Source organism: Dendrobates tinctorius, unplaced genomic scaffold (genome assembly GCF_039654945.1).
Source record: "Dendrobates tinctorius isolate UK_male_01 unplaced genomic scaffold, ASM3965494v1 ptg000024l, whole genome shotgun sequence".
Taxonomy (NCBI): domain Eukaryota; kingdom Metazoa; phylum Chordata; class Amphibia; order Anura; family Dendrobatidae; genus Dendrobates; species Dendrobates tinctorius.
This window is the reverse complement of record NW_027361692.1, coordinates 9,288,421-9,315,365: the sequence shown is the minus strand read 5'-3', so window position 1 is coordinate 9,315,365 and position 26,945 is coordinate 9,288,421. Positions and strand designations below refer to the sequence as shown.

The window sequence follows — 26,945 nt, the reverse complement described above, 5'->3', positions numbered from 1 at the left end:
AGATCCCTGGAGACTCCCCGGTCGATAATTTCGGTCAATGGTACATCCTTGCAGGAGATCGTTACCCAGGCCACCGAAGAGATGGAGCTGCAGGTCGGAGCCCTGCACCGGGAGATCTCCTTCCACAACTTGTCTACCATGTCTCACACGCTTCTTCTAGGTCTCCCTTGGATACGGACTCATGAGCCAACCCTGGACTGGCGGTCGGGCGATATACTACGCTGGGGACCGTTCTGTTAGGAGAAATGCCTGTTGCCCGTCCATACGATGAAATCTGCCTGTCCGTCCTCGGCACCTACAGGTCTGCCATCGGTTTACTGGTCCTTTGCAGACGTCTTCGACAAGAAGGAGGCCGAGACTCTGTCCCTCCATCGGCCATACGACTGTCCGATTGACCTCGTTCCTGGCTCTAAGCCACCCAGGGGAAGAATATATCCGCTATCCCCTGCTGAAACCCAAGCGATGTCTGAGTATATCCAGGAGAACCTTGCTAGAGATTTTATCCGTAAGTCCTCCTCACCCGCAGGAGCGGGATTCTTCTTTGTCAAAAAGAAGGACGGCTCCCTCCATCCCTGCATAGACTATCGAGGGCTGAACGATATCACGGTCAAGAACAAGTACCCATTGCCATTGATCCCGGAGCTCTTTGACCGGCTTAGAGGAGCTTGAATTTTCACCAAACTGGATCTTCGTGGGGCCTACAACTTGATCTGCATTCGTTCCGGTGATGAGTGGAAGACCGCCTTTAACTCCCGAGACAGTCACTACGAGTACTTTTTCATGCCCTACGGCCTTTGCAATGCTCCAGCGGTGTTCCAGGAATTTGTGAATGACGTCTTCCGGGATATGCTGCACTCCTGCGTGGTAGTCTATTTGGATGACATCCTCGTTTTTTCTCCAGACCTCTCTGCCCACAGAAAGAACGTGCGTCAAGTCCTCCAGCACCTGAAGGAGAACCGCCTTTATGCCAAGCTCGAGAAAAGTGCCTTCGAGCAAACGTCCTTGCCATTCTTGGGGTACATTATCTCGGACTCTGGTCTTCGCATGGATCCGGCAAAGGTGTCCGCCGTTCTCGATTGGCCATGGCCCCATGGGGCGAAGGCAATCCAACGCTGGGGAATAAAAGTCGGCATTGAGTGGATGAATGTCATCCGCTCAATGCCGACTTTTATTTCACATTGACTTGCATTGGGGTCGGGTTTCGGACGAAACTCCGACTTTTTTTTGCCCTAGTCGGACCAGTTCCATCTGAAATAAATTTTGTTTCATGAAACCCGATCCGACCAAAGTCGCTCAACTCTACCTGGCGTACATCCAGTCCGCACAGAGGCTCAACCCTCGGCAAGCCAGGTGGTCCTTATTCTTCACCCGCTTTGACGTCAGAGCAGTTGCCTTGTCAAGATCATTCCTGTCATCTGATACAGAAGAGGAAACTTCTCATAACATTGATCCGTCCAAAGTAATTACAGTGGCTCCTATCAAGTTAACCATTTTACCTCCAGGCAGAACCTATTGTGGCTGAGAATTACCAAAAACGAGTGTTAAACTGGGGACATTCGTCCAAGATTGCCGGCCACGTTGGTGTCAAAAAGACTTTTTGCTTAATCTCTTGCTACTATTGGTGGCCTTCCCTTTCCCAGGACGTTAAAGACTTTGTGGGATCTTGCCCTTCCTGTGCCCAGAACAAGATACCCAGACAGCCACCCTCCGGTCTCCTGCTCCCACTTCCCGTACCATCGGTTCCATGGCAGCACATAGCCATGGATTTCATTACGAATCTGCCTCATTTTTCTGGTTGTACTGTGGTCCTAGTGGTTGGAGACTGATTCTCGAAGATGGCCCACTTCATTCCTCTTCCCGGACTACCCTCTGCTCCTGACTTGGTGAAGATCTTCATTTCCCATATCTTCAGAATTCACGGCTTCCCTCTACACATCGTGTCGGACAGAGAGGTCCTATTCACCTCCCGGTTCTGGAGAGCTCTATGCAGACTCATGAAAGTGTCATTGGATTTCTCTTCCGCCTATCACCCCCAAACCAATGGGCAAGTGGAATGTACCAACCAAATCCTTACATCCTATCTTCGGCACTTTTCAAATACTCATCAGAATGACTTGGTCAGCCTACTCCCTTGGGCTGAGTTCGCCTACAATAACCACTCCAGTGAATCGTCCTCCAAGTCTCCTTTCTTCATCGTCTTTGGACAGCATCCCAGTGTGCCTCTACCGGTAATTCCTGTCTCAGGGGTACCTGCTGCTGATTCTCTGTCTGTGGAGTTCTCCAGGGTATGGCAGGAGACCAAAACCGCTGTCGAGAAAGCACGGGACAGAATGAAACTACACACTGACAAGAGACGCCTGGACGTTCCTCCATATCTCCCTGGTGACAAGGTGTGGCTTTCCTCCAAATACATCTGCCTTAAGGTACCATCTTACAAACTGGGTCCCCGTTACATTGGTCCTTTTGAGGCGTATTAATGATGTTCATTACAAACTGAAGTCACCTCCTTGGCTCCGTATTCCCAATTCCTTCCATGTTTCACTCCTTAAACCTGTGGTACTTAACCGGTTTCATCCTTCTCCAGGCCACACACCCCAGCCTGTTGGCATGGGGGATGAGTTTGAGGTGAATGACATTTTGGCCATGAAGAAGGTAAGAGGGAGAACCATGTTCTTGATTGATTGGAAGGGTTTTGGCCCTAAGGAAAGGTCATGGGAACCCAGGGAGAATATCCATGCACCCCAGATTTTGTCTAAGTTCCTCTCCAGCTTTAGAAAGAGGGGGGTACTGTCACACCACCTGTCTCGCCGCGCTCACCTGGGGGCGGGACCTCGGTCCCGACGTCACCTCTTCCAGAGCCGCGGCCGTTCCAGGGGTCCCGTCGGGTGCGCACGCACACCTCTCGTGCTTGGGTTCTTGTGTGCACTATGTTCTGTGTGTGCACGCGCATCCTTCTCAGCTCTGTCTCCAGGACTGTTCTCTCTATGGTATTGGAGGACTTGACCCGGAAGTCCTAGTGATCATGTGCTAAATCAGGCTACCTCTTCCTATGGGAGGTGTCTGATTATTGTTGTACTTCCTGGCTTGGTCTGCCGTGTCCCTGCCTGGCTGTGCGCTGTATTCGGGTCCTCTGCCTTGTACTCTATTGTGCCTCTTGGCACACGCTCTGAACCTGTACTCTGCCTTGTACTCTACTGTGCCTCTTGGCACATGCTCTGAACCTGCACTCTGCTTTATGCTCAGTGGTGCCTCCTGGCACACACTCTGATCCTGTGCTCTGTCTTATATTCAGTTGTGCCTCCTGGCACATGCTCTGATCCTGTGCTCTGCCTTATGCTCAGTTGCGCCTCCTGGCACATGCTCTGATCCTGTGCTCAGTCTTATGCTCAGTTGTGCCTCCTGGCACACGCTCCGATCCTGTACTCTGTTACAATTCCTGGAACACCTGCTGCCTAACTCAGTACTCTGATGTGCTCCTTTGCACGTGTCCTGCTTTGCTCATACCCAGACGTGCTAGTCGCTGCACGCCATACGTGCTCTCGGGTATCCGTCTTGCACTATCCTGTAGCTAGCGCACTCCCGTGTACACGCCTTGTGTTCCTGAGTACTTTCTGTGCCTCTGTACACTCACCTTGTACCGTCCTGTACACCACGTGTCCATGTATCCACGCTATACACGTTCCTGCAGACACACTCACTCGTGTCTCCTGTGAGCCGGCCACCTGGTGCCAGCAGTCGTCGTACCTTACCCCCTTGGGCTTGCCCCTGACACTCCCTGTAAAGGGGGTGGTCCTCACGAGGTCAGCTCGTCCTGGGAGGGTTGGTGCCACGACCCAGAGGGTCCACTCCAGGAGTCGTCACTGTAACCAAAAGTGTTCCTGTGTCTACCTCAGGGAGCAGCTAGCTGAGCTGACCTTCCACAGTATGTATGATAGATATAAGTGAGCCATAAGTATTTATTCATGCTACTAATGACTGATAAAGACATGGGAAAACAAAACACATTCGATGAACATTACAATTTTAACTGATAAATAAATTACTCAGACACCAGAATTATGGATTAATAATGGCCGCGATGTTTATATAGGGTGACATAAAAGGTTCATAATAAATACCAATCAAATACTTAAAAATACCCAGTACCAATAAATATGAACCACCAATCCACCAGTCCACCCAGACACCTGGGTGACTTTCCCCTCAAATAATACATCGCAACAAGAAATATAAAGGGGAGGGAGGGAAATTTCTTTTTACCTCACAGAGTGAGGATAACTGACAAAACCTCTTTATTTATAGTGAAAATTTTTGTCAACAATCTCCAATCCTCCAATCAGAGGGGAGGAAAAAGGCGCCAATAAAACAAGAAAAACTGGCTAGTAACAGCTCGTGAGTGACCACACAGCTTAAAGTGAAAATTAACCTTTTATAAACCAACTCAAGATAAAAGGGGATATGAATCTAAGTTAAAATAGTGTCTGTTTTCCCATGTGACCCCCCTACATATGATTCAGGGGAGGGCACTTTCCCCAAACGCCATACCTACTTAAGGTATGGCCCCCCCAAAAACAACGCAGCCAACGCTCCACTATTGTTTGTAAATCCAAATTAAAGATATCTAATCGAATATCTGAAAGGTGAACTGAGTCATTCCTGTATAAACCAGGTATAAAACCTTCTAAATCAACATGCCTATAGGAAAAACTGTTGACCAGAAACATGAAACGTTCTATATTCTTATTGACCCTTTTTCTAATCTTCTCTAAGAAAGCTAGCTTAGGGCTAGACCATAAAAGCCTGGGTATGATGTCAGAAAACACAAATGCAGTGTTGACAAACTTAAGTTTAAGAAATGAAATATCATTCCTCATTTCGGCCATAAGGTCAAGAGACTTGGTTTTACCGAGATCATTACCACCAAGATGTATAATCACTAGAGTTGAGCGACTTTTGTTTTTTTAGGGTCGCGTTTCGTTTCGTGAAACCCGACTTTTCCAAAAGTCGGGTCGAGCAAGATCGTCCGATTATAGGGAAAAGTCGGGGTCGTCCCGAAACACGAAACCCAATGTAAGTCAATGGGGAATAAAAGTCGGCAGTGAGAGGAGGACAGGAAACACACCTACAGTGCCCATTTGAATGCCAAAAGCATCAATTCTTCTTTCTTAAGCTTGTCAACCTTAATTAACTTCATAATACAAGTTACGCACTGAAAAATGGGGGTTATTTGGCTACAAACTGTGAGGGGGGGGGGCTGGCTCCAGGTTTTCATGTGCCCTGGGCGAAAGAGCGCCCCTTTAACACATACCACAACTCATCATGCTCCGATACGGCAGAGAAATAGCGGTATAGTCCAATGAAAAATACCTCACTTTTTACATCTCATGACGAGGCCCATCTATTTCTCCATACAGAATCATTGGTCCCATATAATGTTTGAAACAGTATATGATGAGCTCCACATAATGCTACAGTATATGTTGGTCCCCATGGATGAAGCTCCACTGTCTTATGGGCCCAAAAAATGCTCCAAACATAATGGGCCCCATTTCTAATGCTCTAGTGTATAATGGGCCCTGTAAATGCTGCTCCAGTGTCTGATGTCCACCTTTGGAATGTTCCAGTGTATGGTGGGCCCCATCTATCATTCTCCAGAGTATAGTGCTCCCCAAAAATTGCTGTCCCAACATTGAAAACAATCAAATAAGTCTCCTCGCTAGGGAATCCCTGTACTTGTCTGGACAGGTGCTGTAGCTTGCTTAACAGCTCGCCAGCCGTTCTCACGCCCAGTATGGATTACACGTGATTGCACAAAGGTGAGAAAGGGTACCGTATCCCCAGATAATATGTATGGATAGCGTACACATTCAAAATATATGTCTCAGGAGGCAGGCTCAGACGGTGTTAGGCCCAGTATGGATTGCACGTGATTGCACAAAGGTTAGAAAGGGTACCGTATCCCCGGATAACATGTATGGATAGCGTACACATTCAAAATATATGTCTATACAGCATGAGGCAGGCTCAGACGGTGTTAGGCCCAGTATGGATTGCACGTGATTGCACAAAGGTTAGAAAGGGTACCGTATCACCGGATAACATGTATGGATAGCGTACACATTCAAAATATATGTCTATACAGCATGAGGCAGGCTCAGACGGTGTTAGGCCCAGTATGGATTGCACGTGATTGCACAAAGGTTAGAAAGGGTACCGTATCCCTGGATAACATGTATGGATAGCGTACACATTCAAAATATATGTCTCAGGAGGCAGGCTCAGACGGTGTTAGGCCCAGTATGGATTGCACGTGATTGCACAAAGGTTAGAAAGGGTACCGTATCCCCGGATAACATGTATGGATAGCGTACACATTCAAAATATATGTCTATACAGCATGAGGCAGGCTCAGACGGTGTTAGGCCCAGTATGGATTGCACGTGATTGCACAAAGGTTAGAAAGGGTACCGTATCCTTGGATAACATGTATGGATAGCGTACACATTCAAAATATATGTCTCAGGAGGCAGGCTCAGACGGTGTTAGGCCCAGTATGGATTGCACGTGATTGCACAAAGGTTAGAAAGGGTACCGTATCCCCGGATAACATGTATGGATAGCGTACACATTCAAAATATATGTCTATACAGCATGAGGCAAGCTCAGACGGTGTTAGGCCCAGTATGGATTGCACGTGATTGCACAAAGGTTAGAAAGGGTACCGTATCCCCAGATAACATGTATGGATAGCGTACACATTCAAAATATATGTCTCAGGAGGCAGGCTCAGACGGTGTTAGGCCCAGTATGGATTGCACGTGATTGCACAAAGGTTAGAAAGGGTACCGTATCCCTGGATAACATGTATGGATAGCGTACACATTCAAAATATATGTCTATACAGCATGAGGCAGGCTCAGACGGTGTTAGGCCCAGTATGGATTGCACGTGATTGCACAAAGGTTAGAAAGGGTACCGTATCACCGGATAACATGTATGGATAGCGTACACATTCAAAATATATGTCTATACAGCATGAGGCAGGCTCAGACGGTGTTAGGCCCAGTATGGATTGCACGTGATTGCACAAAGGTTAGAAAGGGTACCGTATCCTTGGATAACATGTATGGATAGCGTACACATTCAAAATATATGTCTCAGGAGGCAGGCTCAGACGGTGTTAGGCCCAGTATGGATTGCACGTGATTGCACAAAGGTTAGAAAGGGTACCGTATCCCCGGATAACATGTATGGATAGCGTACACATTCAAAATATATGTCTATACAGCATGAGGCAGGCTCAGACGGTGTTAGGCCCAGTATGGATTGCACGTGATTGCACAAAGGTTAGAAAGGGTACCGTATCCCTGGATAACATGTATGGATAGCGTACACATTCAAAATATATGTCTATACAGCATGAGGCAGGCTCAGACGGTGTTAGGCCCAGTATGGATTGCACGTGATTGCACAAAGGTTAGAAAGGCTACCGTATCCCCGGATAACATGTATGGATAGCGTACACATTCAAAATATATGTCTATACAGCATGAGGCAGGCTCAGACGGTGTTAGGCCCAGTATGGATTGCACGTGATTGCACAAAGGTTAGAAAGGGTACCGTATCCCTGGATAACATGTATGGATAGCGTACACATTCAAAATATATGTCTCAGGAGGCAGGCTCAGACGGTGTTAGGCCCAGTATGGATTGCACGTGATTGCACAAAGGTTAGAAAGGGTACCGTATCCCCGGATAACATGTATGGATAGCGTACACATTCAAAATATATGTCTATACAGCATGAGGCAGGCTCAGACGGTGTTAGGCCCAGTATGGATTGCACGTGATTGCACAAAGGTTAGAAAGGGTACCGTATCCCTGGATAACATGTATGGATAGGGTACACATTCAAAATATATGTCTATACAGCATGAGGCAGGCTCAGACGGTGTTAGGCCCAGTATGGATTGCACGTGATTGCACAAAGGTTAGAAAGGGTACCGTATCCCCGGATAACATGTATGGATAGCGTACACATTCAAAATATATGTCTATACAGCATGAGGCAAGCTCAGACGGTGTTAGGCCCAGTATGGATTGCACGTGATTGCACAAAGGTTAGAAAGGGTACCGTATCCCCAGATAACATGTATGGATAGCGTACACATTCAAAATATATGTCTCAGGAGGCAGGCTCAGACGGTGTTAGGCCCAGTATGGATTGCACGTGATTGCACAAAGGTTAGAAAGGGTACCGTATCCCTGGATAACATGTATGGATAGCGTACACATTCAAAATATATGTCTATACAGCATGAGGCAGGCTCAGACGGTGTTAGGCCCAGTATGGATTGCACGTGATTGCACAAAGGTTAGAAAGGGTACCGTATCACCGGATAACATGTATGGATAGCGTACACATTCAAAATATATGTCTATACAGCATGAGGCAGGCTAAGACGGTGTTAGGCCCAGTATGGATTGCACGTGATTGCACAAAGGTTAGAAAGGGTACCGTATCCCTGGATAACATGTATGGATAGCGTACACATTCAAAATATATGTCTCAGGAGGCAGGCTCAGACGGTGTTAGGCCCAGTATGGATTGCACGTGATTGCACAAAGGTTAGAAAGGGTACCGTATCCCCGGATAACATGTATGGATAGCGTACACATTCAAAATATATGTCTATACAGCATGAGGCAGGCTCAGACGGTGTTAGGCCCAGTATGGATTGCACGTGATTGCACAAAGGTTAGAAAGGGTACCGTATCCCTGGATAACATGTATGGATAGCGTACACATTCAAAATATATGTCTATACAGCATGAGGCAGGCTCAGACGGTGTTAGGCCCAGTATGGATTGCACGTGATTGCACAAAGGTTAGAAAGGGTACCGTATCCCCGGATAACATGTATGGATAACGTACACATTCAAAATATGTCTATACAGCATGAGGCAGGCTCAGACGGTGTTAGGCCCAGTATGGATTGCACGTGATTGCACAAAGGTTAGAAAGGGTACCGTATCCCTGGATAACATGTATGGATATGGTACACATTCAAAATATATGTCTATACAGCATGAGGCAGGCTCAGACGGTGTTAGGCCCAGTATGGATTGCACGTGATTGCACAAAGGTTAGAAAGGGTACCGTATCCCCGGATAACATGTATGGATAGCGTACACATTCAAAATATATGTCTATACAGCATGAGGCAGGCTCAGACGGTGTTAGGCCCAGTATGGATTGCACGTGATTGCACAAAGGTTAGAAAGGGTACCGTATCCCCAGATAACATGTATGGATAGCGTGCACATTCAAAATATATGTCTCAGGAGGCAGGCTCAGACAGTGTTAGGCCCAGTATGGATTGCACGTGATTGCACAAAGGTTAGAAAGGGTACCGTATCCCTGCATAACATGTATGGATAGAGTACACATTCAAAATATATGTCTCAGGAGGCAGGCTCAGACGGTGTTAGGCCCAGTATGGATTGCACGTGATTGCACAAAGGTTAGAAACGGTACCGTATCCCTGGATAACATGTATGGATAGCGTACACATTCAAAATATATGTCTATACAGCATGAGGCAGGCTCAGACGGTGTTAGGCCCAGTATGGATTGCACGTGATTGCACAAAGGTTAGAAAGGGTACCGTATCACCGGATAACATGTATGGATAGCGTACACATTCAAAATATATGTCTATACAGCATGAGGCAGGCTCAGACGGTGTTAGGCCCAGTATGGATTGCACGTGATTGCACAAAGGTTAGAAAGGGTACCGTATCCCTGGATAACATGTATGGATAGCGTACACATTCAAAATATATGTCTCAGGAGGCAGGCTCAGACGGTGTTAGGCCCAGTATGGATTGCAAGTGATTGCACAAAGGTTAGAAAGGGTACCGTATCCCCGGATAACATGTATGGATAGCGTACACATTCAAAATATATGTCTATACAGCATGAGGCAGGCTCAGACGGTGTTAGGCCCAGTATGGATTGCACGTGATTGCACAAAGGTTAGAAAGGGTACCGTATCCCTGGATAACATGTATGGATAGCGTACACATTCAAAATATATGTCTATACAGCATGAGGCAGGCTCAGACGGTGTTAGGCCCAGTATGGATTGCACGTGATTGCACAAAGGTTAGAAAGGGTACCGTATCCCCGAATAACATGTATGGATAGCGTACACATTCAAAATATATGTCTATACAGCATGAGGCAGGCTCAGACGGTGTTAGGCCCAGTATGGATTGCACGTGATTGCACAAAGGTTAGAAAGGGTACCGTATCACCGGATAACATGTATGGAGAGCGTACACATTCAAAATATATGTCTATACAGCATGAGGCAGGCTCAGACGGTGTTAGGCCCAGTATGGATTGCACGTGATTGCACAAAGGTTAGAAAGGGTACCGTATCACCGGATAACATGTATGGAGAGCGTACACATTCAAAATATGTCTATACAGCATGAGGCAGGCTCAGACGGTGTTAGGCCCAGTATGGATTGCACGTGATTGCACAAAGGTTAGAAAGGGTACCGTATCCCTGGATAACATGTATGGATAGCGTACACATTCAAAATATATGTCTATACAGCATGAGGCAGGCTCAGACGGTGTTAGGCCCAGTATGGATTGCACGTGATTGCACAAAGGTTAGAAAGGGTACCGTATCCCTGGATAACATGTATGGATAGCGTACACATTCAAAATATATGTCTATACAGCATGAGGCAGGCTCAGACGGTGTTAGGCCCAGTATGGATTGCACGTGATTGCACAAAGGTTAGAAAGGGTACCGTATCCCTGGATAACATGTATGGATAGCGTACACATTCAAAATATATGTCTCAGGAGGCAGGCTCAGACGGTGTCAGGCACAGTATGGATTTGATGGCCCAGATTATACAGCGGAGGAGCAGGGAGAGGTAAAGATTGCAAATGCTGGGGCCCTGCCCAAGCAAGGGGGGCCCACTCGTGGGCGTCGGTACTGGCACTGGGCCCCTCATAGTACAGCGGTGTGTCTGACGGCGGGTGTGCACCACCACCGTCAGAGACACTTGATTGCACTATGAGGGACCCTGTGCCAGTGCCCGCGCCCAAGAGTTGGCCTACCCACCTGTCCAGGGCAACGGCACTCGCACGGTGTCATGCGGTAGGTGGTGACCCCGGCCATGGGGGGGGAGGCAGCACAGTTAGGGAGTTTTAGAAAGTGGCATATGTTGATGTTGGACATTCAGCTGATGCAAAAGGCGAAATAGGTGAAGTACCAGGAAGAGGTGGACCAAAGCAAGCCATTTTTCTGTCACCCTATGTGTCATCAGGGGAAGGTGGGACAAAATCCTTGGAAACCCATGCGTGGTTCATTTTAATGAAGGTTAGATCATCCACATTTTGGGTTGACAGACGGGTCCTTTTTTCTGTCAGGATTGATCCAGCTGCACTGAAGACTCTTTCCGATAGCACACTTGCAGCTGGGCAAGCGAGCTCCTGTAAGGCATATTGGGCCAATTCAGGCCAGGTGTCCAGTTTAGCGGCCCAATAGTCAAAGGGGAATGACCTGTGTGGGAGAACATCGATATGGGAGGAAAAGTAGTTTGTAACCATAGTTGACAACTGCTGTCTCCTGTCACTTTCCATCGATGCTGTATTACCAGTTGTGTGAGTGGTATTTAAAAAATCAGTCCACAACATTGTCATGAAACCCCTGTCTCCAACGCCACTTCTGCTGTGTGCACCACGAACACCTCTGCCAAGCTGCCCCCGGCCCGTACGGCTCGTGTGAGAACCATCACCACTGCTGTGTGCTGGGAATGCCTCAAGCAACCGATTTACCAGAGTTGCTTGTTTATTAGCCAATATTAGGTCAAGGTTCTCCTGTGGCATGATGTTTTGTAATTTGCCTTTATAGCGTGGATCCAGGATGCTGGCCAACCAGTAGTCGTCATCGTTCATCATTTTGGCAATGCGGGGGTCCCTTTTTAGGATCCGCAAGGCATAATCTGACATGTGGGCCAATGTTCCCGGTGTCAATGATGCACTGCGAGTGCTGGGTGGAGGAGCACTTTCTGGCAAATCCACATCCCTCCAGTCACGCACAAACCCTGTACCAGACCTTGCCACGCCGACATTTTCACTTGCCCCACGAGATGCATCCTCCTCCCCTAAGTAATCATCCCCATCATCATCCTCCTCCTCCTCTTCTTCCTCCACCTCGTCCAGGAGAGGTCCCTGAGCAGACAATGGCTGAATGTCATCAAGGATTCCCTCCTCCTCTACCTCCTCATCAACATTGGCTGCAGACGCCTGCTCCTTAAGGTGCGTCAAAGTTTGCATGAGCAGACGCATAAGTGGGATGCTCATGCTTAGGATGGCGTCGTCTGCGCTTACCAGCCGTGTGCATTCCTCAAAACACTGAAGGACTTTACAAAGGTCTTTCAGCTTCGACCACTGCACACCTGTCAACTCCATGTCTGCTCTCAAAGTGTTTGGCCGTGTATCCTCCCACAAATGCATTATGGCCTGCCTCTGCTCGCACAGCCGCTCCACCATGTGCAGGGTGGAGTTCCACCTTGTTGCAATGTCGATAATGAGGCGGTGGTTGGGAAGGTGGAGCAATCGCTGCAGCTTCTGCATATGAACGAAGTGTACAGGCGACCGGCGGATGTGCGCGCACAGTCTTCGCACCTTCTGGAGCAGGGCTGTTAACTCCGGATAATTTTTGAGGAAGCACTGCACCACCAGGTTCAAGGTGTGAGCCAAGCAAGGTATGTGGCTGAGTTTTGAAAGGGCTATGGCTGCCACAAAATTACGGCCGTTATCACTAACTACCTTGCCTGCCTCAAGATGTACACTGCCCAGCCATGACTCAGTTTGTCGCTTCAAGTACTCGGCCAGCACCTCGGCGGTGTGTCTGTCGCCCAAACACATCATCTGCAACACAGCCTGCTGACGCTTTCCACTAGCTGCTCGATAGGGGGACACATCGTGTGCAACAGTGGCAGCTGCAGATGGAGTGCTCGTACGACTGCGCTCTGTGGACGAGCTTTTGCTTCTGGAGGAGGAGGAGGAGGAGGAGGAGGAGGGTCGAGCGCCTACAGCCAACTGTTTCCTATACCATGGGCTAGGCAGCACTGTCCCACCACCGCTGTCCCCTGTGGACCCTGCATCCACCACATTAACCCAGTGCGCAGTGATGGACACGTAACGGCCCTGGCCATGCCGACTGGACCATGCATCAGTTGTGAGGTGCACCTTTCCGCTCACTGACTGCTTGAGTGCATGGACAATGCGGTCTTTCACATGATGGTGGAGGGCTGGGATGGTTTTGCGAGAGAAGAAGTGGCGACTGGGTAGGTCATAGCGTGGTACTGCATAGGCCATGAGTTCGCGGAAAGCTGTGCTTTCCACCAACCGAAAGGGCATCATCTCAAACGAGATTAGTTTGGCAATGTGGGCGTTCAAACCCAGTGTACGCGGATGAGAGACTGAGTACTTTCTTGACCTACTCATAGTGTCTGGGAGGGTGAGCTGGACTTGAGAGCTGCATATGGTGGAAGTAGCGGTGGACAGGGTGGACTGAGAGAGGGTTGATGATGGTGATGGAGTTGGTGTTCTTTCTGATGGCCTAGAATCAGTCTTTCGTTGATATAACAGTGGGATTCCCTGACTGCTGTGGTCTTGCAACGACACCTCAACATTTGCTGCTGTGCTAACCGGTGGGCTTACAGTGGGGGAAACAATGTAGCGTTGCTGACTACCTTCGTTGTGATCAGTTGCACATGTGGCACTTGAGGTTTGGTGTTGTGTCCACGCTTGCAAGTGCATGCTGGTTAAATGTCTAAGCATGCAACTGGTATTCAAATTTTTTAGATTTTTCCCTCGGCTAAAGGTCTTTGCGCACTTCTTACAGATAACCTTGGCCTGATCATGAGGATTTTGTTCAAAAAAGTGCCACACTGCACTCTTCCTACTTTGGCAGACATTTTGCGGCCTAGCACGCTGTGATCTTTTGACCCTCTGGACAAGCTGTCCAGCAACTCTTTTGATGTTTGGAACCTGTCTTTGGAGTGCTCCGGGCCTGCCAGATAACAGCTGTTGCGATGTCGATGTCTGCTGTGGATGCTCCTCATCTGAGCTATTGGAAGCAGCACCCTCTTCCCCCAATGGATGCCAATCTGGGTCAACAACTGGGTCATCCATCACCTCCTCTTCTATGTCATGTGCACCTTCCTCTGTGTCACCGTGTATGGTTCCTTTTGGATAAAAATTTGGGCTTACTGCGCGCTGCTGAGACCAGGATGAAGTCACCACATGAGAATCTTTTTAACTCTTTATTCCCAACGCGTTTCAAAGTGAAAAGCCACTTCTTCTTCAGGGGATGTCATTCCTGAGAAGAAAAAAAAACTGCTTCTGCTGCTAGCAATTTGGCCTGCACAACACACCAGTCACTGTGTGTGCAGTGCAAGGGGAGGCTATATAGTGGTGTATCAGTGGTGTTGGTTGTTGGGCTGCCTTCTAAGGCTTCCTAACAGGCTGGCATTGCTGTTTACCCACTGCTCTGCAAACTGCACAAAGCCTATTTTTGGAAGAAAGGGTATTAACCGCCAATAAAAACCCTTGACAATCTGAAACAATTAATAATCTTCTATTTTTTAAAAGGTGCCCCCATAAAATGATGCAAGAAAGCAGAGAAAACAGGTCCAAAAATAATTTGTCGTCAGTTAGCCTGTGCGAAATCCAGTTATCAGGCCAAGACTGAAATACCCAATGCGAAAAGCAGATGGCGCTAAAGCCCAAATGTTTATCTGCGTGAAAAAGAAGGGGGACAGAATCAGCTGAATGAAAAGGAGACTGGAAAAAAGATCTACCGTTATACTTAGAAAGAAATTCTAACCAAATCTTAATGTCATCTTTCAAGTCAGAAGTAACCCTTAAATGAGAGAAAGGAGATTTTAACCCTTTTGTAGCGTCATACAATCTACGAGAAAAACCCCTCACCATTGGTAACACTCTCAGGGCAAAATTTAATAACCCTAACAGAGATTGAAGCTCTTTCAAAGTAATTTTCTCTTTTTTGAGGACCATAACCATGGAATTTTGAAGTTTTGAGATTTTATCCAAAGGTAACCTGCACTCCATAGCTGAAGAATCAATAGTAATACTTAGGAATTCTAGAAACTTGGTGGGAGAAACCGTCTTATCTAAAGTTATGGGAATACCAAAATCACGACAAACATCAGTAAATGTATTAAGAAGACCCTGATATGTATCAGAGTTAGGAGGACCTATAAAAAGGAAATCATCCAGATAGTGTAGAACGCCTCCCGAAGGAAATTTAGATTGGACTACCCATTGTAAAAAAAGATGAAAATGACTCAAAATAAAAACATGGGAGGGAAAAACCCATGGGAAGACATTTGTCAAAGAAAAATTTATCGTTAAAGAAAAAACCTAATGAATTTAAGCTGGAAGGGTTAACAGGCAGTAAGCGAAAAGCTGATTGGATGTCTGATTTTGAAAGAAAGGAATCTTTCCCATATAATCTCAAAAGATCCAGAGCATTGTCAAAAGACGTGTAATGAACAGAGACCAAAGATTTGTCAACTTCATCGTTTAGTGATGAGCCATGGGGATAAGAAAGGTGATGAATAAGTCTAAAAGAACCGGGCTCTTTTTTGGGGACAACACCAAGAGGAGAAATGCAAAAATTGGAAAAAGGAGGGTGATCGAAAGGACCTGCAACCCTACCGAATTCAATTTCTTTAGATATTTTAGCTTCAACTACTTCAGGGAGGGCACGAACAGATGGTAAATTATTAATTATAGAGCAACTGGTACCTTTGAAATGGGGGATGTGAAATCCGACAGGAAAACCTGATAAAAGTAGATCTTTACTCGCTGTGTCTGGGTATATGCTTAGCCACGGCAGTATTTTTTCCCAAATCACTGGAGTCGGGGCTCTTAAGAAAAATATCTTTGCCAGATGTTTGCTGAGAAATCATATTCGCCTTCTTAAAACATTTGATTAGCGGGTGAGACCCACCACAAAATGAGCATTCATGTCTGAAGCGACAGTTATACATCCATTTGCAAGAAGATTCGTTAAAGTTGAAGTAGTAGCCTCTCTTAGTTGGAGAAGATGTAGTTTGTTTAACCGAAAAATGCCTCTGCAGGAGCATAATTTTCAACCACAAACCTACATCTTTAACCCCCCATGAGACATTAGAATGAACTGCTAATTTCTGACCAAGCGCTTCGTCATAATTTAACCAAGCTAAGCCTCCAAAGTTCCTATAAGCCTCCAGTACAATGTCGATGTGTTGGAATAAACCACAACATAAATTAGGACTTTTCTCCTCAAGGACAGCGGCAAAAATTAAAAAGGCCTGCAGCCAATTGTTAAAAGATTTAATTACTGAAGGCTTCTTTTCATCACCCTAAACCCTATCATCCCGCTTGTCAACTTTCAGATGTTGGTCCTTATGAGAAGGAAGGAGAGAGAATAAATCAATATATTTCCCATTACAAATTATCTCTTTGACAGAGGCGGGTAAATGGAACCCTAATGGTGAGAGTTCACAAATGATGGCCTCCTTCAAAAGAGACTGAGGAACACCTGAATGTAAGGGGTTAACAGTATGTGTCTGACTAGCCATATTAATGGGGTTGGATCTATTAATAGACACCAACGCTTCAGACACCACAGAACTGGTTAGGGATTTTAGGTAATTCTGGGATACTGACAGGGGCACATTGAAGTTCTCACCCTGTCCAGAGATCGCTGTGTCCTGACCTTGAGATGAGCTCTCGCTCAAGCCCACTGGATGGGGCAAACGGAGCAGCAGAGGAACTTGACTGGCAGGAATGTCTTCTTCCGACCCAGAGGACCTCCAGGCTTGTGAAGAAGCAGGGGCAGCAAGCGCATCTGTACACCATGCGCTGGAGCTGCAGCCGGGAGTAGGAGCCGCTGTCCCCGCAGCGCTTTTACTGCTGTGGCGGGTCGCAGCTGCAACAGCATGTCGATCAACTGGAGGAGGTGTTGGCCCATGACGTCATCGGGAGTCCCGCAATATACTGTGCAACACCTGGGCAGCTGGCGTCTTCTCACGGACTTCCTCCGGTTTCCGGGTAAATCAGACGCTGAGGGCGGAGAGTAGGGGATCTTCGGGTGACACTTCCTCCTGGACCCAGAATGGCCAGAAGATTCGGCTGAGGTAAGGCTTCACTGCAGATCCAGTGGCATCAAGACAGGAGCAGGAGCAGAAAATTCACCCTTTGCCAGGGCAGGATCTAATGCTAGACAGCTCTGCATCCATTCTGCTCTGTCTTCTTCACCAGCCCGTTGAATCAATTTCTGTAAACGGCTCTCCATGACTGGTACGATGATGTAAATTTCTTTTTACCTCACAGAGTGAGGATAACTGACAAAACCTCTTTATTTATAGTGAAAATTTTTGTCAACAACCTCCAATCCTCCAATCAGAAGGGAGGAAAAAGGCGCCAATAAGGCTAGTTTCACACTTGCTTTTTTTTGCAGCGCGTTTTTCCCGCAAAAAAACGCATTGAAAAAACGCATACAAAAGCATACAACTGCTGCGTTTTTTTAAGCATTTTTATGAGCATGCATGAAAAAAACGCAGCGTTTTTATGCGTTTGTATGCGTTTTTAGTGCGTTTTTACCGCGTTTGCGTTTTTTTCCAACATTAGGTGGCCCCTCACACTAACCCAAACCATGACTTTACTAACCCTAACCCTGACCCTAACCCTAACCCTGACCCTAACCCTAACCCTAACCCTGACCCTAACCCTAACCCTAACCCTGACCCTAACCCTTAACCAAATCATACTTAACCCTAACCCAAACCCTAAACCCTAACTAACCCTAACCCTAACCCTGACCCTAACCCTAACCCTAACCCTAACCCTAACCCTGACCCTAACCCTAACCCTGACCCTAACCCTTAACAAAACCATACTTAACCCTAACCCTGACCCTAACCCTAACCCTAACCCTGACCCTAACCCTAACCCTAACCCTGACCCTAACCCTTAACCAAACCATACTTAACCCTAATCCTGACCCTAACCCTGACCCTAACCCTTAACAAAACCATACTTAACCCTAACCCTGACCCTAACCCTAACCCTAACCCTAACCCTGACCCTAACCCTTAACCAAACCATACTTAACCCTAATCCTGACCCTAACCCTGACCCTAACCCTTAACAAAACCATACTTAACCCTAACCCTGACCCTAACCCTAACCCTAACCCTAACCCTGACCCTAACCCTAACCCTAACCCTGACCCTAACCCTTAACCAAACCATACTTAACCCTAATCCTGACCCTAACCCTGACCCTAACCCTTAACCAAACCATACTTAACCCTAACCCAAACCCCAACCCTAACCCTGACCCTGACCCTAACCCTAACCCTAAACCCCCTTAACTAACCCTAACTCTAACCCAAACCCCTAAATTCCATGGTTAAAAAAAAATACGCATATGCAAAAAAACGCATACATGAGCATGCCAGTGCGCACATATGCGCATCCATAGGCTATAATGGCCATTTTTAGCGCAAAACGTGCGCATATGTGCGCATGCGCTTTTTTGCAGGGCCAAAAAATGCAACATGCTGCGTCTGGAAAATACAAACGCACACCCCAAAAAAACGCAGCGCATGAAAATCGCATACATGCGCTTACAAGCGCGCAGGTATGCGCACCCATGTTAAATATAGGGGAAAAAACGCATGCGCACATATGCGTTTTTTTCGAGCGCTAAAAAACGCAAATGTGAAACCAGCCTTAAACAAGAAAAACTGGCTAGCAACAGCTCGTGAGTGACCCCACAGCTTAAAGTGAAAATTAACCTTTTATAAACCAAATCAAGATAAAGGGGATATGAATCTAAGTTAAAATAGTGTCTGGTTTCCCATGTGACCCCCCCCCTACATATGATTCGGGGGAGGGCAATCAGGAGTGAAAAATAAAGGAACTCCCATTTATTATTTATGTGTTATGTCACAGCAAAGCAATAAATTCTTTCTCTCTCTTGCTGTAATATTCTGATATTGCTAAATCATTGCTGTTGCTGCCAAAGCTGCCTCCAGCATGATAGCAAATCTATGCCTGTTGAATCCTGACCATAACCTATTAAAAGAGAGCTGCAGGGAAGCTTAGCTAAATATCAATGAGGATTGTGATTGTGTGTTCAGTGAGCGACCATTTGAAATTAATACAATGTTAACCAATGTGATCATAATACACATTGTGAAATATGTGGTACGTTATTGCAATAAATGCATTTTGTCCTATTGGTTTTTTTAGATTATTGCTTGACAAAAGTCTATACTAAACCCTGACAAGTTGGATTTAGCAAAGAGTTGTATTTCCCATATAATAATTCTGAAACATCTTTTCTTAGAAATATGTGATGTTCATCTGTAACACTTGTTTCACGCTTTGTTCACATGCTCAGCTCTGCCCATCCAATGTTTCTGTGAAGAGGATTTCCATATTAAAACCTTGGACATATATGTTAACTCCTCAATGATCTGTGGTTTACATTTTTGTGCATATATATAGTGGGCTCAAGAGCAGAAACCACTCCATACCGAGTAAATGCTGGCTGTAAGGGGACGAAAAAAATGAAGTAAAAACATGAGACAAATATATGCAGTGGCATGGAAAAGTTTGGGCACCTCTGGTCAAAATTACTGTTATTGTGAACAGTTAAGCAAGTTGAAGATGAAATGATCTCTAAAAAGGCTAAAGTTAAAGATGACACATTTCCTTTGTATTTTAAGAAAAAATATATATACGAGATATATATATCTATATTTATTTTTACATTCTAAAAATTGCAAAAAAGAAACGGGCCGATGTAAATGTTTGCACATCCTTGTAGATTTGTGTGCTCAGATAACTTTGACCAAGATTTCATACCTAGCTTATAGTAAGCTGTAGCCATAGGCTCGTACAAAAACGTCATGTATATTTTTTATGGAAGCCTCATTTATCAGACTGATTTAAATAATAAGAATGAAGTGGATAGCAAAGAATCATGTGAACAGACCGATATTTCCCTGAAAATGTTGACAACTTTGTTAGCATTCTTCCTACCAATAGGATATATCTGACACTATCAGCAGTGATTGATTGTGTAAGGACACATCTCCAACTGGTAACACCCACATACATTTACTCATAGCCTTTCATGAGGAATGATATTGAAACAGCAGGATGTAGAGTTCTAAGAATATATGTTCCAGAATATAGACATGACCAGAGAGTTGAATAAAAGTTTAATTACGATAAGGGCATCATTAATAAAATGCAACTGTACTCATTATGTGTGGCCCTTATGTGCCAATTATGAGCAGGAAGAGGAATGATTGTGTTGACTTCTATAAAATCTGAAAGTAGACTCTTTTGGTGACTGGTTCCCAGAGGCCACATAATGCATCTATAGGGTTGAGAAACAAACACAACCCTAAATAATAGTATTCTTGTGTTTCTACTCTGATATGAAAGCCAAGTCACACCAGACCCATCTTGTTGGAGTTTGCCAGTATTCATACAGTACTTTAGATTTCTGTGTAAATAAGCAAACTAACCCATATTTATATTGAATTGATTATTTTCTAGATATCATCGTCCTTATTGCTTCTGTAGCAGTTGTGTCTGCTGGATCTCAGGGAAATATTTTTGCTACATCAGCACTTCGAAGTCTTCGATTTCTACAGATCTTACGTATGGTGCGAATGGATCGGAGAGGGGGAACTTGGAAGCTACTAGGTTCTGTTGTTTATGCACACAGCAAGGTAATCACTATCATTTGCGCATTTCACATAAATCTAAAGATAAAGTGGGAATTTCTGTTACTGTTTGTACTTAATCTACTGAACATGTACATTGGATACGGAAAGTATTCAGATCCCTTTACATTTTTCACTCTTTGTTTCATTGCAGCCATTTGGTAAATGCAAAAAAGATAATTTTTTTCCCCATTAATGTACACTCTGCACCCCATCTTGACTGGAAAAAAACAGAAATGTAGAAATTTCTGCAAATTTATTACAAAAACTGAAATATCACATGGTCATAAGTATTCAGACCCTTTGCTCAGTATTGAGTAGATGCACCCTTTGGGTTAGTACAGCCATGACTCTTCTTGGGAATGATGCAACAAGTTTTTCACACCTGGATTTGGGGATCCTCTGCCATTCTTCCTTGCAAATCCTCTCCAGTTCCGTCAGGTTGGATGATGAATGTTGGTGGACAGCCATTTTCAGGTCTCTCTAGAGATGCTCAATTGGGTTTAGGTCAAGGCTCGGGCTGGGCCAGTCAAGAAAGGTCACAGAGTTGTTCTGAAGCCACTCCTTTGTTATCTTAGTTGTGTGCTTAGGGTCATTGTCTGGTTGGAAGGTGAACCTTCGGCCAAGTCTGAGGTCGAAAGCACTCTGGAAGAGGTTTCCATCCAGGATATCTGTACTTGGCCGCATTCATGTTTCCTTCAAAGGCAACCAGTCGTCCTGTCCCTGCAGCTTAAAAACACCCCCATAGCACAAAGCTGCCACCACAATGTTTCACTGTTAGGATTGTATTGGGCAGGTGATGAGCAGTGCCTGGTTTTCTCTACACATGCCGCTTAGAATTATCACCAAAAAGTTCTATCTTCATCTCATCAGACCAGAGAATCTTATTTCTCATAGTCTGGGAGTTATTCATGTGATTTTTAGCAAACTCTATGCAGGTTTTCATATGTCTGGCACTGAGGAGAGGCTTTCGTCTGGCCACTCTGCCATAAAGGCCCAACTGGTGGAGGGCTGCAGTGATAGTTGACTTTGTGGAACTTTCTCCCATCTCCCTACTACATCTGTGGAGCTCAGTCACAGTGACCGTGGGGTTATTCTTTACCTCTCTCACCAAGGCTCTTTCCCATGATCACAATGAAAGAAAAAAGAATGGCACTCACCGTTACCAAAAGTAGAAGTCTTTATTTCATGGATAAAAATGTATGGGCTCGGGAGCAATGCAAAGAGTGCGGACGACGGCCGTTTCGCGCTCCTGCGCTTCAACAGGTCCTAATCAATCATTGGGACCTGTTGAAGCGCAGGAGCGCGAAACAGCTGTCATCCGCACTCTTTGCATTGCTCACGAGCCCATGCATTTTTATCCATGAAATAAAGACTTCTACTTTTGGTAACGGTGAGTGCCATTCTTTTTTCTTTCATTGTGCTATTGGATTTTGTTATATTTCTTCAGGATTGAGCACCCGTTCCTTGGTGTATGTGGCGTTCATATAGTGTGTGAAGGGTGTCTTTAGATTTGTTTAAGAGACCACGGTGGTGCAGCGGTGCCGAATCTGTTTCTCTTTTTTGGACTTCTTTTCCACGATTGCTCAGTTTGGCTGGACAGCCAGGTCTAGGCAGACTTCTGGTGCTCCCAAACTTCTTCCATTTAAGGATTATGGAGGTCACTGTGCTCTTAGGAACCTTGAGTACTGAAGAAATTCTTTTGTAACCTTGGCCAGATCTGTGCCTTGCCACAATTCTGTCTCTGAACTCCTTGGCTAGTTCCTTTGACCTCATGATTCTCATTTGGTCTGACATGCACTGTGAGCTGTGTGGTCTTATATAGACAGGTGTGTGCTTTCCAAATCAAGTCCTATCAGTTTAATTAAACATAGCTGGACTCCAATGAAGGAGTAGAACCATCTCAAGGAGAATCACAAGGAAATGGACACCATGTGACTTAAATATGAGTGTCTGAGCAAAGGGTCTGAGTACAATGTGATATTTAAGTTTTTCTTTTTAATAAATTTGCAAAAATTTCTACATTTCTGTTTTTTTTCAGTCACGATGGGATGCAGAGTGTACATTGAAGAGAAAAAATGAACTTTTTTCAATTTACCAAATGCCTGCAATAAAACAAAGAGTGAAAAATCTAAAGGGGTCTGATTACTTTCCGTACCCACTGTATTTCTGGTTGATTAGTGGGGTTATTGCATTTACACAACCCCTTTTCCAATTTTTTGAACTATCAGGAAATGTAGCTATCATAAATGGCTTGATAGAGCAGAGAACTGTTAAAAATAGAAGCTATTACTGTAGCAAATAGGACGTATCGGTGTGTCAGTTAGGCCCCAATCACACTGTCCTTCCTTCCTCCACGTATGATGCTGCGTGGATTTCAGCATACAGCTTAACCCTTGTCCACTTCCCCAGTAAACAGACTGTATGGATTCTTAAGTCTATATTTATTGAGGTGATAATGTGAACTTGATCTATGTGAACGATAACAGGTAACAACTGCAAAGAATAAACAGTGTATCAGTACTGGCACGTCACAGAAACAACAGCATGATACAGGGTGCAATTAACATTAGTAACTGAGACATTACAGAAACTGCACAGTAACCGCATATTACAGAAATGCAGTTTTCATAGCTATATAGGGCAAAGTTCATGCTGCCAGCACTGTTATACTCTATACAGAAATGCATCTATCTGTACACAGTGCAAAGAGCATTATGACTAAACTGGAGGATACGGAGCACAGTATGCCTCCCTTCACAATATACTACACGGTGGCTGCATAACGGCTCCCATATACAGATTCTAACACAAACATATACAGTGAGGCAAAAAAGTATTTAGTCAGTCAGCAATAGTGCAAGTTCCACCACTTAAAAAGATGAGAGGCGTCTGTAATTTACATCATAGGTAGACCTCAACTATGGGAGACAAACTGAGAAAAAAAAATCCAGAAAATCACATTGTCTGTTTTTTTTTCATTTTATTTGCATATTATGGTGGAAAATAAGTATTTGGTCAGAAACAAAATTTCATCTCAATACTTTGTGATATATCCTTTGTTGGCAATGACAGAGGTCAAACGTTTTCTGTAAGTCTTCACAAGGTTGCCACACACTGTTTTTGTATGTTGGCCCATTCCTCCATGCAGATCTCCTCTAGAGCAGTGATGTTTTTGGCTTTTCGCTTGGCAACACGGACTTTCAACTCCCTCCAAAGGTTTTCTATAGGGTTGAGATCTGGAGACTGGCTAGGCCACTCCAGGACCTTGAAATGCTTTTTACGAAGCCACTCCTTCGTTGCCCTGGCGGTGTGCTTTGGATCATTGTCATGTTGAAAGACCCAGCCACGTTTCATCATCAATGCCCTTGCTGATGGAAGGAGGTTTGCACTCAAAATCTCACGATACATGGCCCCATTCATTCTTTCATGTACCCGGATCAGTCGTCCTGGCCCCTTTGCAGAGAAACAGCCCCAAAGCATGATGTTTCCACCACCATGCTTTACAGTAGGTATGGTGTTTGATGGATGCAACTCGGTATTCTTTTTCCTCCAAACACGACAAGTTGTGTTTCTACCAAACAGTTCCAGTTTGGTTTCATCAGACCATAGGACATTCTCCCAAAACTCCTCTGGATCATCCAAATGCTCTCTAGCAAACTTCAGACGGGCCCGGACATGTACAGGCTTAAGCAGTGGGACACGTCTGGCACTGCAGGATCTGAGTCCATGGTGGCGTAGTGTGTTACTTATGGTAGGCCTTGTTACATTGGTCCCAGCTCTCTGCAGTTCATTCACTAGGTCCCCCCGCGTGGTTCTGGGATTTTTGCTCACCGTTCTTGTGATCATTCTGACCCCACGGGGTGGGATTTTGCGTGGAGCACCAGATCGAGGGAGATTATCAGTGGTCTTGTATGTCTTCCATTTTCTAATTATTGCTCCCACAGTTGATTTCTTCACTCCAAGCTGGTTGGCTATTGCAGATTCAGTCTTCCCAGCCTGGTGCAGGGCTACAATTTTGTTTCTGATGTCCTTTGACAGCTCTTTGGTCTTCACCATAGTGGAGTTTGGAGTCAGACTGTTTGAGGGTGTGCACAGGTGTCTTTTTATACTGATAACAAGTTTAAACAGGTGCCATTACTACAGGTAATGAGTGGAGGAAAGAGGAGACTCTTAAAGAAGAAGTTACAGGTCTGTGAGAGCCAGAAATCTTGATTGCTTGTTTCTGACCAAATACTTATTTTCCACCATAATATGCAAATAAAATGAAAAAAAAAACCGACAATGTGATTTTCTGGATTTTTTTTTCCTCAGTTTGTCTCCCATAGTTGAGGTCTACCTATGATGTAAATTACAGACGCCTCTCATCTTTTTAAGTGGTGGAACTTGCACTATTGCTGACTGACTAAATACTTTTTTGCCCCACTGTAACTGCATTAAGACTCTCACCGGGATCCGCTGGACAGGAGAAGTGATTGTACGGAATAGCCAGAAACACGTGTATCATTCAGAAAGCCCGGGAAAAAATGTCTGCAGATCGTCTCCTCGGGGAGCTAAGGGGGCGGTTCTAATCAGAACACACTACTTCTTAAAGGAGAAATACTAATGTATACAGAAACAGGATAAATGAGTAACTAATGACCTCTATGGGTTGTAACTGGTATTATGCTATGAATATTTATCTTGCTGCTCATAAATGGGCAGAACACACACATGTCTGAGATTTAAAGGGAATCTGTCACCCCTTTTTTGAGATCTCATATAATGATATCATTCAATTGTGTGTCACATAAGGATTCTCTTAGTACTTTTGCTTCCCCCTGACCCCGCACCTTTCATGCATAAATACCTTTTTTATATTGGTTCAGATGTATGTAAACTGCCGCTGTCCGGTCTGCTGGGCGGGGCTTATTCAACTGCTCCCCCCCTCCCTGTCTTGCTCTACACATTTCTTCTTGTGTAGAGCAAGACAGGGAGGGGGGAGCAGGTGAATAAGCCCCGGATTCCGCTGCGGTTTGCCATCTCCTCCATTGTGGAGATGAAAAACCGCAGGGCAAAACCGCAGGCTAATCCGCAGGTAAAACCGCAGGTCTTTGACCTGCAGATTTACCTGCGAATTTTACAAAATCCGCGCTGCCAAATCCGCACCCCAATCCGCAGCATGTGCACGTACCCTTAGGCTACATTCCCACGATGAGTATTTTGTGAGTTTTTGACGTTGCAGATTTTCTGAACCAATTAACCCCTTTCTGACATTGGGCATAATAGTACGCCAATGTCGGACTCACCCTGTTTGGTGTGGGCTCCAGCACTGAGCCTGCACCTTTCCAGGCACATGACAGCTGATTTATACAGTTGACATGCCCACAACATCTGCGGGTGAAAGTGCAATCTCTGACAGCGGCATGTAACTCGTGCTTGCGGCAAGCGCACCTGAAGTCGCGGGTCACCGATGGGTTAGCATGACAACCAGAGGTCTTCAGCAGACCTCTAAGATTGTCATAGCCAGATTGCTATGAGCGCCGCCCGGTGGTCGACGCTCATAGCAAATGAACATTACTGCTACACACAGGTGATCTGTTCATCACCTGTATGTAGCAGGGCCAATTGGACAACTGCAGCTTCTAGTCTCCCATGGAGATGATTGAAGCATGCAAAAAATTTAAAAAATGTTTTTAAAAATATTAAAAAAACAAAAATATATAAAACAATAAAAAAATCAAATATACACATATTTGGTATCGCCGCGTTCAGAAATGCCCAATCTATCACTATAAAAAAAGAGTTAGTCCGATCGTTAAATGACGTAATGAGAAAAAAAGTAAAAACACAAGAGTTACGTTTTTTTGGTTGCTGCAACATTGCATTAAACTGACAATAACAGGTGGTCAAAAGATCGTATCTGGACCAAAATGGTATCAATAAAAACGGCAGCTCGGTGTGCAAAAAATAAGCCCTCACCCAACCTAGGATCATGAAAAATTGAGACGCTACTGGTATTGGAATATGGTGTAATTTTTTTTTTTTTAACACATTTTGGATTTTTTTTCACCACTTAAATGAAAGAGAACCTAGACATGTTTGGTG

General features: G+C 45.2%; 1 protein-coding gene across 2 annotated transcripts in view; it reads left to right on the top strand.

The window, feature by feature from the left end:
* Positions 1 to 26,945, top strand: part of KCNQ5 (potassium voltage-gated channel subfamily Q member 5) — a 1,056,555-nt gene that overhangs the window by 749,062 nt on the left and 280,548 nt on the right. For both annotated transcript variants that reach the window (XM_073569339.1, XM_073569340.1), the window contains exon 4: positions 20,689 to 20,864. In XM_073569339.1, the coding sequence (XP_073425440.1) occupies positions 20,689 to 20,864 (176 nt within the window). The remainder of the gene's footprint in view (positions 1 to 20,688; positions 20,865 to 26,945) is intronic.